At 48.4% G+C, this 14,095-nt stretch overlaps 1 protein-coding gene across 1 annotated transcript in view; it reads left to right on the forward strand.

Annotated features, from left to right (window-relative positions):
• The window catches only part of PPID (peptidylprolyl isomerase D), a 43,362-nt gene that overhangs the window by 8,104 nt on the left and 21,163 nt on the right, over window positions 1-14,095 (forward strand). Inside the window, exons 3-4 of the mRNA XM_075347514.1 lie at window positions 8,303-8,409; window positions 10,055-10,243. Of these exons, the coding sequence (XP_075203629.1) occupies window positions 8,303-8,409; window positions 10,055-10,243 (296 nt within the window). The remainder of the gene's footprint in view (window positions 1-8,302; window positions 8,410-10,054; window positions 10,244-14,095) is intronic.

Raw genomic sequence — 14,095 nt, forward strand, 5'->3', positions numbered from 1 at the left:
TAAGCGTCTTCTCCAAACGTTTTTAAGATACACGTTATCCCTTTTCCCCTGACGTGGTCAAGCGCTGGACCCAGGGTCCAAAGGTGGATTCTCCAATCTCCAGGCTTGCGTCTAGAGCCATAGTTGCTCTGGAGATGGGGCTTCACTTAAAGATGCCATTCACAGACAGATGGACTCTGGTTGAAATCTGTCTAGGAGGCTATCGGCGTGTCGGTTGCTCCGGCATTCACAGCCGTATAGGCAACCTAACCTTTTCAGCTGTTCTTGCGCAGCTGGCCTTGAGCACATGTACATCTGTACCGCAGAGGCGTCCGTAACTCCGCAATGTCTGCACTGCGACTTACCCTATTAATGCTGTCCTAAAAGTACAGTCGAGGTTTCGGTCCTTCCCAAGCTCGGGCAGGTCCCAATTGTCCTCGTGCAAAAGGGCTACAAAACCTCAGACGGGCTCAGATTCCGGCCGGGCTCAATCACGCCCAAGGAAGGCAGCCGGAGGAACCGCTACCAAGGCGGTCTCCTCATGACTCTCAGCTCTCTCTCTCTCTCCGCATCCGCGGTTGATGGCAGACTCCCCCGCCTTTGGCGACATTTAGCTGCCACAGGTCACAGACCGGTGGGTGACGGACATTGTGCTCACGTGCACAGGACAGTGTTCTGTTCTCGTCCTCCGACTCCATTCTTCAGAACGGCCCCACCTCCCCACCGAGCAGATGCCCTGCTGCAGGCGGTGGACGCTCTAAGAGCAGAAGGAGTGGTGATCCCTGTCCCCCCTCAGGAACGAGGGCGAGGGTTTGTACTCCAATCTCTTTGTGGCTCCAAAAAAGGACGGCTCCTTCCGTCCTGTTCTGGACCTAAAACTGCTCAATAAGCATGCGAACGCCAGGCGGTTCCGGATGGAATCCCTCCGATCCGTCATTACCTCAATGTCTCGAGGAGACTTCCTTGCCTCAACAGACATCAAAGATGCCTATCTCCACGTGCCAATTGCTACGGAGCACCAACGTTTTCTACGTTTTGTGATAGGAGACGACCATCTTCAGTTCGTAGCTCTGCCATTCGGTCTGGCGACAGCCCCACGGGTGTTCACCAAGGTCATGGCAGCAGTGGTAGCAGTCTTGCACTCTCAGGGACACCCGGTGATCCCTTACTTGGACGATCTACTCGTCAAAGCACCCTCCCTCGAGGCATGACAACGCAGCCTGAATGTTACGCTGGAGACTCTCCAGACTTTCGGGTGGATCATCAATTTGGCAAGGTCAAATCGGTCACCGACTCAATCACTAACGTATCTCGGCATGGAGTTCACACTCTATCAGCGATAGTGAAGCTTCCGCTGAACAAGCAGCGTTCACTGCAAACAGAGGTGCAGTCTCTCCTTCAAGGCCAGTCGCACCCCTTAAGGCGCCTCATGCACTTCCTAGTGAAGATGGTGGCAGCCATGGAGGCAGTTCCCTTTGCGCAGTTTCATCTGCGCCAACTGCAAGGGGACATTCTCCGCCAATGGGACGGGCAGTCAACCTCCCTGGACAGGAAAGTCTCCCTTTCCCAGACGGCCAAGGACTCTCTGCAATGGTGGCTTATTCCCACCTCATTGTCACAGTGAAGATCCTTCCTACCCCCATCCTGGGCAGTGGTCACGACAGATACGAGTCTGTCAGGGTGGGGAGCAGTTTGTCTCCGCCACAGGGCTCAGGGGACGTGGACTCAGCAGGAGTCCACCCTTCAGATCAATGTTCTGGAAATCGGGGCAGGGTATCTTACCCTACTAGCTTTCCAGCAGTGGCTAGAAAGAGAGCAGATCCGAATCCAGTCGGACAACTCCACAGCGGTGGCATACATCAACCACCAAGGAGGGACGCGCAGTCGGCAAGCCTTCCAGGAAGTCCGGCGAATCCTCATGTGGGTGGAGGACACAGCATCCACCATATCCGCAGTTCACATCCCGGGCGTAGAAAACTGGGAAGCAGACTTCCTCAGTCGCCAGGGTATGGACGCAGGGGAATGGTCCCTTCACCCGGACGTGTTTCAGGAAATCTGTCGCCGCTGGGGGGTGCCGGACGTCGACCTAATGGCGTCTCGGCACAACAACAAGGTCCCGGCATTTATGGCACGATCGCGCGATCACAGAGCTCTGGCGGCAGACGCCTTAGTGCAAGATTGGTCGCAGTTCCGGCTCACATATGTGTTTCCACCTCTGGCACTCTTGCCCAGAGTACTGCGCAAAAAATCAGATCCGATTGCAGCCGCGTCATACTCGTCGCCCCAGACTGGCCGAGGAGATCGTGGTACCCGGATCTGTGGCATCTCACGGTCGGCCGACCGTGGTCACTACCAGGCTGGCCAGACTTACTGTCCCAAGGGCCGTTTTTCCATCGGAATTCTGCGGCCCTGAACCTGACTGTGTGGCCATTGAGTCCTGGATCCTAGCGTCTTCAGGATTATCCCAAGGGGTCGTTGCCACCATGAAACAGGCTAGGAAGTCCACCTCTGCTAAGATCTACCACAGAACGTGGAAGATTTTCTTAACCTGGTGCTCGGCTCAGGGAGTGTCTCCCTGGCCATTTGCATTGCCTACTTTTCTTTCCTTCCTGCAATCGGGGTTAGAAAAGGGCTTGTCGCTCGGCTTCCTTAAGGGGGAAGTCTCGGCACTATCCGTGTTTTTTTTCAGAAGCGTCTAGCACGTCTTTCTAAGGTGCGCACGTTCCTACAGGGGGTCTGTCATATCGTACCCCCGTACAAGCGGCCGTTAGATCCATGGGATCTCAACAGGGTATTAGTTGCTCTCCAGAAGCCGCCTTTCGAGCCTCTGAAGGAAGTTTCCTTTCTCGCCTGTCACAGAAGGTGGCGTTTCTCGTTGCGATCACATCGCTTCGGCGAGTGTCTGAGCTGGCAGCTCTGTCATCCAAGGCTCCCTTCCTGGTGTTCCACCAGGACAAGGTAGTGCTGCGCCCCATTCCGGAGTTTCTCCCTAAGGTCGTATCCTCATTTCATCTTAATCAGGATATATCCTTGCCTTCCTTTTGTCCTCATCCGGTTCACCGGTATGAAAAGGACTTACGTTTGTTAGATCTGGTGAGAGCACTCAGACTCTACATTTCCCGCACGGCGCCCATGCGCCGTTCCGATGCACTTTTTGTCCTTGTCGCTGGTCCGCGCAAGGGGTTGCAGGCTTCTAAAGCCACCCTGGCTCGATGGATCAAAGAACCAATTCTAGAGGCCTACCGTTCTGCGGGGCTTCCGGTTCCTTCAGGGCTAAAAGCCCACTCAACCAGAGCCGTGGGTGCGTCCTGGGCATTACGACACCAGGCTTCGGCTCAACAAGTGTACCAGGCAGCTACCTGGTCCAGTCTGCACACTTTCACCAAGCATTATCAGGTGCATACCTATGCTTCGGCGGATGCCAGCTTAGGTAGAAGAGTCCTGCAGGCGGCAGTGACACCCCCGTAGGGGAGGGCTGTTTTGCAGCCCTAACATGAGGTATTTCTTTACCCACCCAGGGACAGCTTTTGGACGTCCCAATCGTCTGGGTCTCCCAATAGAGCGCTGAAGAAGAAGGGAATTTTGTTACTTACCGTAAATTCCTTTTCTTCTAGCTCTTATTGGGAGACCCAGCACCCGCCCTGTTGTCCTTCGGGATGTTTTTGTTGTTTGCGGGTACACATGTTGTTCATGTTGAACGGTTTTTCAGTTCTCCGATGTTACTCGGAGTTAATTTGTTTAAACCAGTTATTGGCTTTCCTCCTTCTTGCTTTGGCACTAAAACTGGAGAACCCGTGATACCACGGGGGGGTATAGCCAGAAGGGGAGGGGCCTTGCACTTTTTAGTGTAGTGCTTTGTGTGGCCTCCGGAGGCAGTAGCTATACCCCAATCGTCTGGGTCTCCCAATAAGAGCTAGAAGAAAAGGAATTTACGGTAAGTAACAAAATTCCCTTCTTTACATGCAATGATTAAGGACAGCAGTCTGAAACCCGGTTTCTTGTAGCCGGCCAGACTAGACATTACCAAAAACACCTACGTAAGCTGTCCCAGTTCTGGGAAGTATTCTTTTGACAGTTGAAACTAAGATCAACTTTTACCAGAATGTTGGGAAGAAGAAATTATGGAGACTGCTTGGAACAGCTCCTGATCTAAAGCATACCACATCCTCTGTAACACATGGTGGAGGCAGTGTAATGGCCGGGCATTGATTCCTTCCTATGGCTTTATGTCAACAGTGTGATGGAATCCAGCTCACCCACGTCTGACCTCACCGCACCTCAGAAATGCTACTATGCCATGTCTGTACTGCACTGAATAAATCACCTGGTCACTCAGCTGGATCGCTTTCCTTCATTTCTCTATGTCAACAGTGTTTATTGATGATGTGACTGAAGACAGAAGCAGCTGGATGAATTTTGAAGTGTACAGGGCTCTACTGTCTACTCAGATTCAACCAAATGCAGCAGAGTTGATTAGACAGCACTTCACAGTACAAATGGTCAGTGACCCAAAACATCCTGCAAAATCAACCCAGGAGTTTAAAGACTCTATCCACTACATCACTTGGTGTCTGCCAGCAGCAGCTTTGATGTTTACGTCGATATTTTCCTCTTCCCTGGCTTACTGTGTGCTAATACTACAAAGTCCATCATGCATTGCTGCAGCTTGTAAAACAGCACTTGGTTCGCCCCCTCTATTCTCCATCCTGTGCTGCTGAAGATATTGAGATAAAAAAGTGTCAGAACAGGCAGCCCTGGGTAGGTACTAGCCCATCTGGCAATTGCCAGTTGGCCAGTATGGCCCTGTCACTATTTGTTAGCAAATTTTAAGCTTTTTTTCAACTGTCCAGATCAGTGATTTGCTTACCTAAACCCTTTGCTTTTGAAATGCAGATCGCAGCACTTCACTAGGTGTCAGCCTCTGCTGTTACTGCTGAAAGAAACTCAACTCAGCTTGCATGAGCAAGAATTGTGATTCACTCCAAAATGTTCACACCCACTATCAGAAGCCCAGTGACAACTGCCTTTCGTTTTATCTGATTTCTATGCCGGAAAAGAAATATCAGTCATAAGAGGAGGAAGAAGAATCTGCAGAACAATCCAGTACTATAATTAATAATTTTAATAATAATTTTATTCATTTATATAGCGCTATTAATTTCACAGCGCTTTACATACATTGGCAATACTGTCCCCATAGGGACTCTAGATTGTGAGCCCCAATCTGTATGTCTTTTGGAGTGTGGGAGGAAACCGGAGAACCCCGAGGAAACCCATGCAAACACGGGGAGAACATACAAACTCATTGCAGATGGTGTCCTTGGTGGGATTTGAACCCAGGACCCCAGCACTGCAAGACTGGAGTGCTAACCACTGAGCCACCATACTATGTAATCCCTGCTGAAATGTGCTCATAGAAGCTATACATCCCATAGAAGTATATTACAAAAAGGTATTGTATTGTTTAGAAGAACTATGACTTATGACAAAGAGGGGTGAAAATTTGGTGAAAAAACCTTTTAAGGGAAAGAAGTGACATTTTCTGCTATGGCAGAGTCAATCACCAGATTTCAACGCCATTGAGCTATATTTCACATGCTTAAGACAAAACGTAAGGCAGAAAGACCCACAAACAAGCAACAACTGAAGTCTGCTGCAGTAAAGACCGACAAAGTATCACAAACAAGGAAACCAGGAATGGTGACGTCCATGGCTTCCAGACTTCAGGCAGTCATTGTTTGCAAAGGATTCTCTACAAAGGATAAAAATGAGCATTTTATTTATGGTAAAGTTACTTTATCCAATCACTTTTTAGCCCCTGAAGTGAGGAGGCTTTGTAGAGAAATGGTTGTAATTCCTAAACATTTCGCAGGATATCTGTGTCCAACCTGAAACGCTACATTTCAATTGCATCTGTCATATTAGAGGGAACCTGTGAGGTCCCAGTGCACCTAACAGTCCCAGCATATAGTGGCCACATAAAGGATCTTTAGAAATACTATTTCTAAAGATCCTTTATGAGATGCTAATCAGGGCTGTGACTAGTCGCAGGGGCGTTAGTTCCCAGCTAGTTGGCCCACTTGGCATGTTAACCCATCCCTGTGGCCATGATAATCTACTTTACAGTGCCCAGCGTCATGGCCACGCGATACAAAGCTGCACATGTGATCGGCTTTGTACCTGTTAGTATTGAGCTCCTTTTGACACAGAGTGTATGTACTCTGACTTCAAAGTCGCTTTCTGCTCATGACTGGAAGTCGTCCACACTTCTGCTCATGCACACTACTCCTATTTGTAGACGGGACACATACACCCGGTGTTAAAGGGAACCTGTCACCAGATTTGGTGACTATAACCTGCGGCCACCACCAGTGGGCTCTTATATACAGCAATCTAACACGCTGTATATAAGAGCCCAGGCTGCTGTGTAGAACATAAAAAGGACTTTATAATACTCACCTAGGGGTTCGGTGTGGTGCAGACTGGTCAGCTGGGTGGCGCTGTTCTCCAGGACCGGCGTCTCCTTTTTCAGCCATCTTAGTCCTTTTTCTGAAGTCTGGGTGCATAACGTGTCCTACGTCATCCACACTCGCCGGCATTGAAGTCCCGTGCACCTCAATACCGGCCTCTGTGCATGACGTAGGACGCGCCCACCTAGGTGAGTATTATAAAGTGTTTTTTTACATTCTACACAGCGGCCTGGGCTGTTATATACAGCTCTTTAGAATACAATATATAAGAGCCCACTGGTGGTGGCCGCAGCTCATAGGCCCCAAATCTGCTGACAGGTTCCCTTTAAAGAAGCTGAAAACTGACGGGTTCAAAGCTGCGCTGGCTGTTGTACAGTTGGCACACCCACAGGGGCGCGCTAGCATGCTAAATGCATGGGGGGAAAAAAGGATAAAAAGTGGAAAAATGTCCACGCTGCTGTGCCAATAAAGAGTTAATTCCAAATAAGAGCAATGCAGGGTGGTTTATTCTGTGTTTCGGAGATAACCCCTCTCCTTCATAAATCCACCAAAAATGATTTCATTAACCCTTAAGGCCACTTCACATATAACGAGATCGCTAACGACATCTTTGCTCTGTCACAGTTTCTGTGACGTAACAACGACTTCACCAGTGGTCTCCTTATGTTTGACACGTACCAACGATCCGCCCCCTGCTGTGAGATCATTGGTCGTTGCTGAATGTCCTGGGCCATTTTTTTGCTCGTTGGAGTCCTGCTGGGCAGGATGGATCTGTATGTTTGACACCTACCAACGATCTCGTTAACGACCTAGATGAGAACTTAAAGTGTGACACGTAGGCGTGTAGTTGCGTCACCTTTTCCGCGCCCCCTCTGCACTGATTGGTTGTCGCTGAGAACAGTAAGCAAACACTCGGGAACGAAGGAGGGATGAATCCGGGTGCAGATGCAGCTTCCATCCGAAAAGCAAGTAAGCAACCGGGAACAAAGTACGAATGAATCCGGGAGGAGTCGCAGGTTCTATCCTCAAAGCAAGGCTCAAAAAGGGACAAAGGATGTAGTGATACAAAATTGCCTTCTAGGCCGGCCGCCTAATCAGAACGCAGTATTGGCCACCAGTCGGAGCGGAGGGGTGTGGAAAAGGCAATGCATATGCACGCCTATGTGGCTTACAGCGTCAAACACTACGCCCCTATTCGAGGTCGGAATTGTTACAGAGCTGCTGTGTGACAGGGTCCCAACAACTAACGAGATCGTTATACAGGTCGCTGCATCGTTACTAAAGTCGTTGGGAAAATGACTGTGTGACATCTCACCAACGACTTAACGATCTGGAAACTGTGACATAGTAACGATCTCGTTATGTGTGACTGGACCTTAACTGTTGTTATCCTGGTAAGACCCTATATGCACTTTTTATAGCCACAGTTTTTTCAACATGCTAATTGGGCTGACTAACCAGGGAACAAATACCCTTGCTACTAGTCACAGCCCTCATTTGCATCTCAAACAATCTTTAGACTTCTTTTCAAAAGATCTGTTTGTGTGCTAATAAATGCTGGGACAATTAGGCAAGGATTAGTACTATTTATATAAAGTTTGATTAAAAATCCGGTTCCATTGAAGCCAGCAGCTGCTGTCCTCTGCCCCGGCAGAGCTGCTGATCTCCGTGTATAGCTCAGCGCTATCGATGCACCATCACTGCTGCAGCCTATATGCGATGGAACAGAGAAGGGAAATGGGTCAAGTAATATTTCTTTATTTTCTAAATTATTCTGAAGGTGTACCCCTTTTAAGGGAGATCATTATCTGTGTACAGTCTTTTATGTTCTGTACCATATTTTGTTTTCTTAGTTATTAAGAAGTTTATGATCCAGGGCGGAGACTTTTCAAACCAAAATGGAACTGGTGGTGAAAGTATCTACGGAGAGAAATTTGAGGATGAAAACTTCCATTACAAGGTATGTCATGTCCTTATAAAAGGGGCTTGTCTTCTATAAATACGTCATCCATGTCACATACACAAGGCTCACTGTGATGATCAGAGCCTGATGCTTGGAAAGATGTCATGTCCATGTCAGTCTGGTAAACAGTTCTGTCTACAATGAAATTGGGGACATTCAGCAGTGCCAAAGAATCGGGGCACGTAAACTAGGGTATATTGTGTCACGCTGAGAGGTATCAGACGTAACTATTGTGGGTAAAGGGGCTGCAGCCCCACGGTCTGCACAGTATGAAGAATATAATTATTATTATTATTATTTATTATTATAGCGCCATTTATTCCATGGCGCTTTACAAGTGAAAGAGGGTATACGTACAACAATCATTAACAGTACAAGACAGACTGGTATAGGAGGAGAGAGGACCCTGCCCGCGAGGGCTCACAGTCTACAGGGAATGGGTGATGGTACAATAGGTGAGGACAGAGCTGGTTGCGCAGTGGTCTACTGGGCTGAGGGCTATTGTAGGTTGTAGGCTTGTTGGAAGAGGTGGGTCTTGAGGTTCCTCTTGAAGCTTTCCACGGTAGTGGAGAGTCTGATGTGCTGAGGTAGAGCGTTCCAGAGTATGGGGGATGCACGGGAGAAATCTTGTACACGATTGTGGGTAGAGGAGATAAGAGAGGAGCAGAGAAGGAGATCTTGTGAGGATCTAAGGTTGCGTGCAGGTAGGTACCGGGAGACTAGGTCACAGATGTAGGGAGGAGACAGGTTGTGCATGGCTTTGTATGTCATCGTTAATGTTTTGAACTGGAGTCGTTGGGCGATGGGAAGCCAGTGAAGGGATTGGCAGAGTGGCGAGGCTGGGGAGTAGCAAGGGGAGAGGTGGATTAAGCGGGCTGCAGAGTTTAGGATAGATTGGAGGGGTGCAAGAGTGTTGGAAGGGAGGCCAGAGAGCAGGAGGTTGCAGTAGTCGAGGCGGGAGATGATGAGGGCATGCACTAATGTTTTTGCAGATTCTTGGTTAAGGTCTTGAAGTGTACCCGTAGTTTGAATTTTCTTTTCATAAATCCATAGTACACATAAGATATATTACAGTTATCTATTTCTATCAGACACATCTACTTCTTTCTCTGCCATAATTGATCAGTGATTATCAAAATTCTGATTCTGAGGTGAAATCTGTATTCAGTGAAGACTTTCCCATTACTGAGATAGGGGATGGCAGTTGGTGCTGATGAGATTCCATGTAGATAGACGAGGAAGGAGGCAAAGCTCTGCATATAGCTCTTCTCATCATCATAGGATATCATCAGCACTAACTGCCATCTCCTATCTCAGTAATGGGAAAGTCTTCGCTGAATACAGATTTTACCTCAGAGATGAAAATTTTGATAATGACTGATCAATTCTGGCAGAGAAAGAAGCAGATTTGTCTGATGAGATATATTATAAAGCTGCTTATTTTCACGTGTACTATTCATTTCTGAAATTAAAATTAAATTGACTTGCTATTTAAATTGCTGGGGAATTTGTCGTAGACATTTATTTTTTTTTCCATCTTTCTGATAAAATAAAAAAAAATAGTACTTTCTGAGATTTTCCATAGAGGCCTTTGGTTAGTGAGATGTTACATAATGTTCTAATCCTATTTTGCTCCATGCAGCATGACAAGGAAGGCCTGCTCAGTATGGCCAATGCCGGCCCCAATACAAACGGTTCTCAGTTCTTCATCACAACGGTCCCCACACCCCATCTAGATGGGAAACACGTGGTGTTCGGTCAAGTTCTGAAAGGATTTGGCACTGTGAAACTGCTGGAAGCTGTGGAAGTTAAAGGGGAGAACCCTGCTAAAGTAAGTGTCCTGTGGGGGGGTACAGTCACTTAAAGGGAAGGTGTTGTGTTTTTTTTTTTTTTTTTTTGTAATAGTAATTATGAAATCAAGTATTTTTAATGCAAAATTAAATTCACTGTTTATTTAGTTTTTATTTAATTCTAGTTTTACTGAAACACTAAAGGCTGCCATCTTGGATTTGCTTTGTGTAACGGCAGTTACTTCAAATACGGCAGCCCCTGTGCATAAGAGTCAGTTGTTGGGCTGCGACTATACGTAATACACAGGCCGCTTCTGCTGTGATCTGGATGCCCCCTGGGCGGAGATAACCTCCATCTTTGTGGAGCTCAGCTGCACTTTCCCCTTGTCACCCAGGCAGGATGTGTGAGTACCAGGGCCGCCTCCACCACTCAACCCTTACCGCTACCCTTTCTCGCCCCCCCCCAACCCCACCCCCTCTCGTGTGCTCATCTTGGGCCTCCACTCCTAGCAGCTCAATGGGGCACAGTATACAGCGGAGCATAATATACAGCAGAGCACGATATACTGAGGAGCACAGTATACAGCGGAGCGCAGAATACCAAGGAGCGCGGAATACAGCTGGGGGCGCGGTGTAGAATGGAGCGCATTATACATTGGGGCGTTTTATACAGTGGCTATGCCAGCGGTCCTTGGTGACACTTTAGACATATTAGGATCACTTTGCGGTCACCAACAAAATGGCTCCTCACTGTGATCCTAAACTTCATTCTCTCTTATCCTTTTGAAAACACCCAGATTGAAAGGGAGGGAGGTGACATCACACACAAGAGATCAGATTCTGCCCACTTTTACTGCAGTTGCAATGTGAGATATATTTCTACAGTAGGATTTCAGCAGCTGCTCCCCCTAGTGTTTAAGAGTGGAAAATATCAAACTTTTAAAATAAGTAGATTTTGGGTACTCACCGTAAAATCTCTTTCTTGGCGCCTTCATTGGGGGACACAGGAAACCATGGGTGTATGCTGCTGGGGCTAGGAGGTGACACTATGCAAATAAGAAAGTTGACTCCTCCCACGTAGTATACACCCACTGACTGGAGCTGAGGAGATCAGTTTGTGTAAAAGCAGTACGAGGAGAAGCTTGAAAACTAGCACATTCCGGATCCATTGAAGTCTTAGAAAAGGGCGGGTGCTGTGTCCCCCAGTGAAGGCTCCAAGAAAGAGATTTTACGGTGAGTACCCAAAATCTACTTTTCTTTATCGCTTCATTGGGGGACACAGGAAACCATGGGACGTCCTAAAGCAGTCCCCAAGGGTGGGAAGAGAAAAAACCCGAAAACAGGGTTAGGAGAGACCAGATTACTTGACCGGAACCTGGACCTAGACCCCGAAAGGAACTCCTACCCGGCCAGGGGCCGAAGTACAGGAGAGGAGTTAGAGTACTTAGGGAGCACTAAGAACTAGTGTAAAATGCATGGGTAATAGGATGATCAGTGAGAAACTGCATCCTCTGAGGCCTGTACATAAGAAGCTAAGGAACTAAGGCGACTGACAGGGATAGGTCAGGGTAAGAAGAAAAGGCCCGACAGGCCCTGATACTACGTTTGAGAGAGGAAGAATGAGCGACGGACTGGGGCACCTGGTAGAGGTAGGTGCCAGGTAAGCGGAGGCCAAAGGAACCTTTGCCCATTATTGCCGCAGGATGACTAAACAGAAAACCGACCACCTGAGAGGGAGCAAGGGATTCGAGGCATTTGAGAAAAGTGGAAGGGGATTCCGCCATAGGGGGACCTGACCTGTTGATTCCACAGCACCTGAGAGAAGTGATCTTACTCTAGTGGAAGAAACAGCCTGCAGGCGGGAAAAATAATATGGGAAATAGTTCCCCTGTGTATGTAAGTGGTCAAGAGAACCTGTGAGGTTCGGGGAAAAATGACAAGGTTAAGGAACCAAGGAATTCCAAGAACCAAATCTCACTACGACGTGAAGGGAGTCCTAGCATCTATAATGATGTGACTGGGAAACTCGAACCCTGGAATCGGGTACTGGGTGACCATTGCGGTGAATTATGGGAAGGAGAACCTCCATGGAAGAGGGCTCCTGTGAATGACAAAAGGCACAAGACCTGTCGAAGAAGGAAGAACCCTTTAGAAGGGGACTCCGAGAAAGGGGTCGGATTATGTCGTCGGCTGAAGCGCTAGCTGACCAGGGGAGTGACGCCTATCCCTGGAAGGTGGCAAGGAAGATATGACGGAGGAATGAATGAAAAATTCTTATTATAGAACGCGTCATCACGTCACAACAAGGAGTGACGACGAATGGAAGGAAATGAGTGAGAATATGAGAGTATAAATGGTCTGGCAGGAACTTGCAGGAATGCACAAGCGTCTGAGACCAAGCGGTGGCGAGTGGTCGCGGAATTTGGTATGTCATGTGCATCGGAGAGAACTAGCATGTCCCCAAGAGCCAACCCGAATGACTACGATAGGGGGGAATACAGAGGGAGACCCGGGGCAGGGGAAAAGAAGACCCCTCTTGGCCTGAAAAGGAAGCAGGTCATGTCTAGGTGTTAACTGAGATTGGCAGATCAGGCGTGGACCAGTCGCTGTAGTGTTGAGTGTTCGGGTGGAAACACCCAGTGGTATGAGCATTCAGGGCTCCCTGAAGAATTCTGCTGTGGAAAGTAGACAGACAGTTATATGAAACCTTACAGCTTGTCCAGAAGAGTGGGCCCAAGGACTGGGCAGTCAGGATACTAGAAGTCCCTTGGTGAAGCTGGTCCTCCGTGGAATCAATACTGGTTAGACGATCCTGTGTCTGGTTCTTAACTTCACCTGTTGACCGTGAAGGGAATAAGGAAATCTGATCTCTATCTGAAAGAGAGAAAATGTAAGTAACGATATATGGTTTTAAACCTTTACAGTGCCTGGTCGGAACCCTAGTGGGGGGTGCGGCCAAGGCAGTTCTAGACCAAGGAATAGGCAGATACCATAATTACCACGAACCATCCGGGGACGGTGGTAGGAAGTAGAACGGACAACCTACTGGATAGTGGACAGAGCTGCACCTTGCTTACCTCATTTGAAGACCCAAATGACTGCTGCGTCAAGAAGCGATGCAGCCAGTGTACGGTCAAGAGAGGAAAAACCTTACCATGTGGCTACCTAAGAGGAATGGTGCGAGGTCAGAGAAGGTCCCAGGCCACTGGGAGGCGACCAAATGAGAGCTACTGCTGCTGTGCTGCGTCAAAGGGTCCGTGGTTGCTGCAGGGAGTGAATCACAAGACCCCCCAATTAGAAGGTCGCGTGTTGCCTTACCTCAATATCACGTTACCCGTATGGTGCGAGGTAGGAAAAATCTGCAGATCGCTTGAAGAGAGAACTGGCCAGGGTATCCTGGCTTACTTTCAGGTTACCTGAATGAGTGGTCTGAAGCAGGAGAAGACTCACTGGTCACTGGGAAGCGACCTGATGACAGTTGCTGCCGTACCATGTTAGGGATCCATGGAGACCGCAGTCCTCGCGTCAGTCGAAGAAGGAGGAAATACCTGAGCCGCCAGGTGAGGTAGCACGTCTGACTCGCTGGGTCGTAAGCGGGCAACCCTTACCTGTTACGGTATCCAGCATCTGGTCTAGAGAACGCTGGTCTCTTGGATAGCGGACCGGATCATCGACCTTTAATACTGGCACTGAATGTGACAGTTGCTGCCGTACCTGAGACCACAGTCCTCGTCTCCGTCAAAGATGAAGGAGATACCTGACCCGCCAGGTGAGGTATTACGTTTGACTTGCTGGGTAGTGAGTAGGGCAACACGTACCTGTTATGGTACCCAGCTTCTGGTCAGGAGAAACGCTAGTCCCTTGGATAGTGGGCAGGATCAGTGATCTTGAAT

This window comes from Anomaloglossus baeobatrachus, chromosome 1 (genome assembly GCF_048569485.1).
Source record: "Anomaloglossus baeobatrachus isolate aAnoBae1 chromosome 1, aAnoBae1.hap1, whole genome shotgun sequence".
NCBI classification, from domain to species: Eukaryota; Metazoa; Chordata; class Amphibia; order Anura; family Aromobatidae; genus Anomaloglossus; species Anomaloglossus baeobatrachus.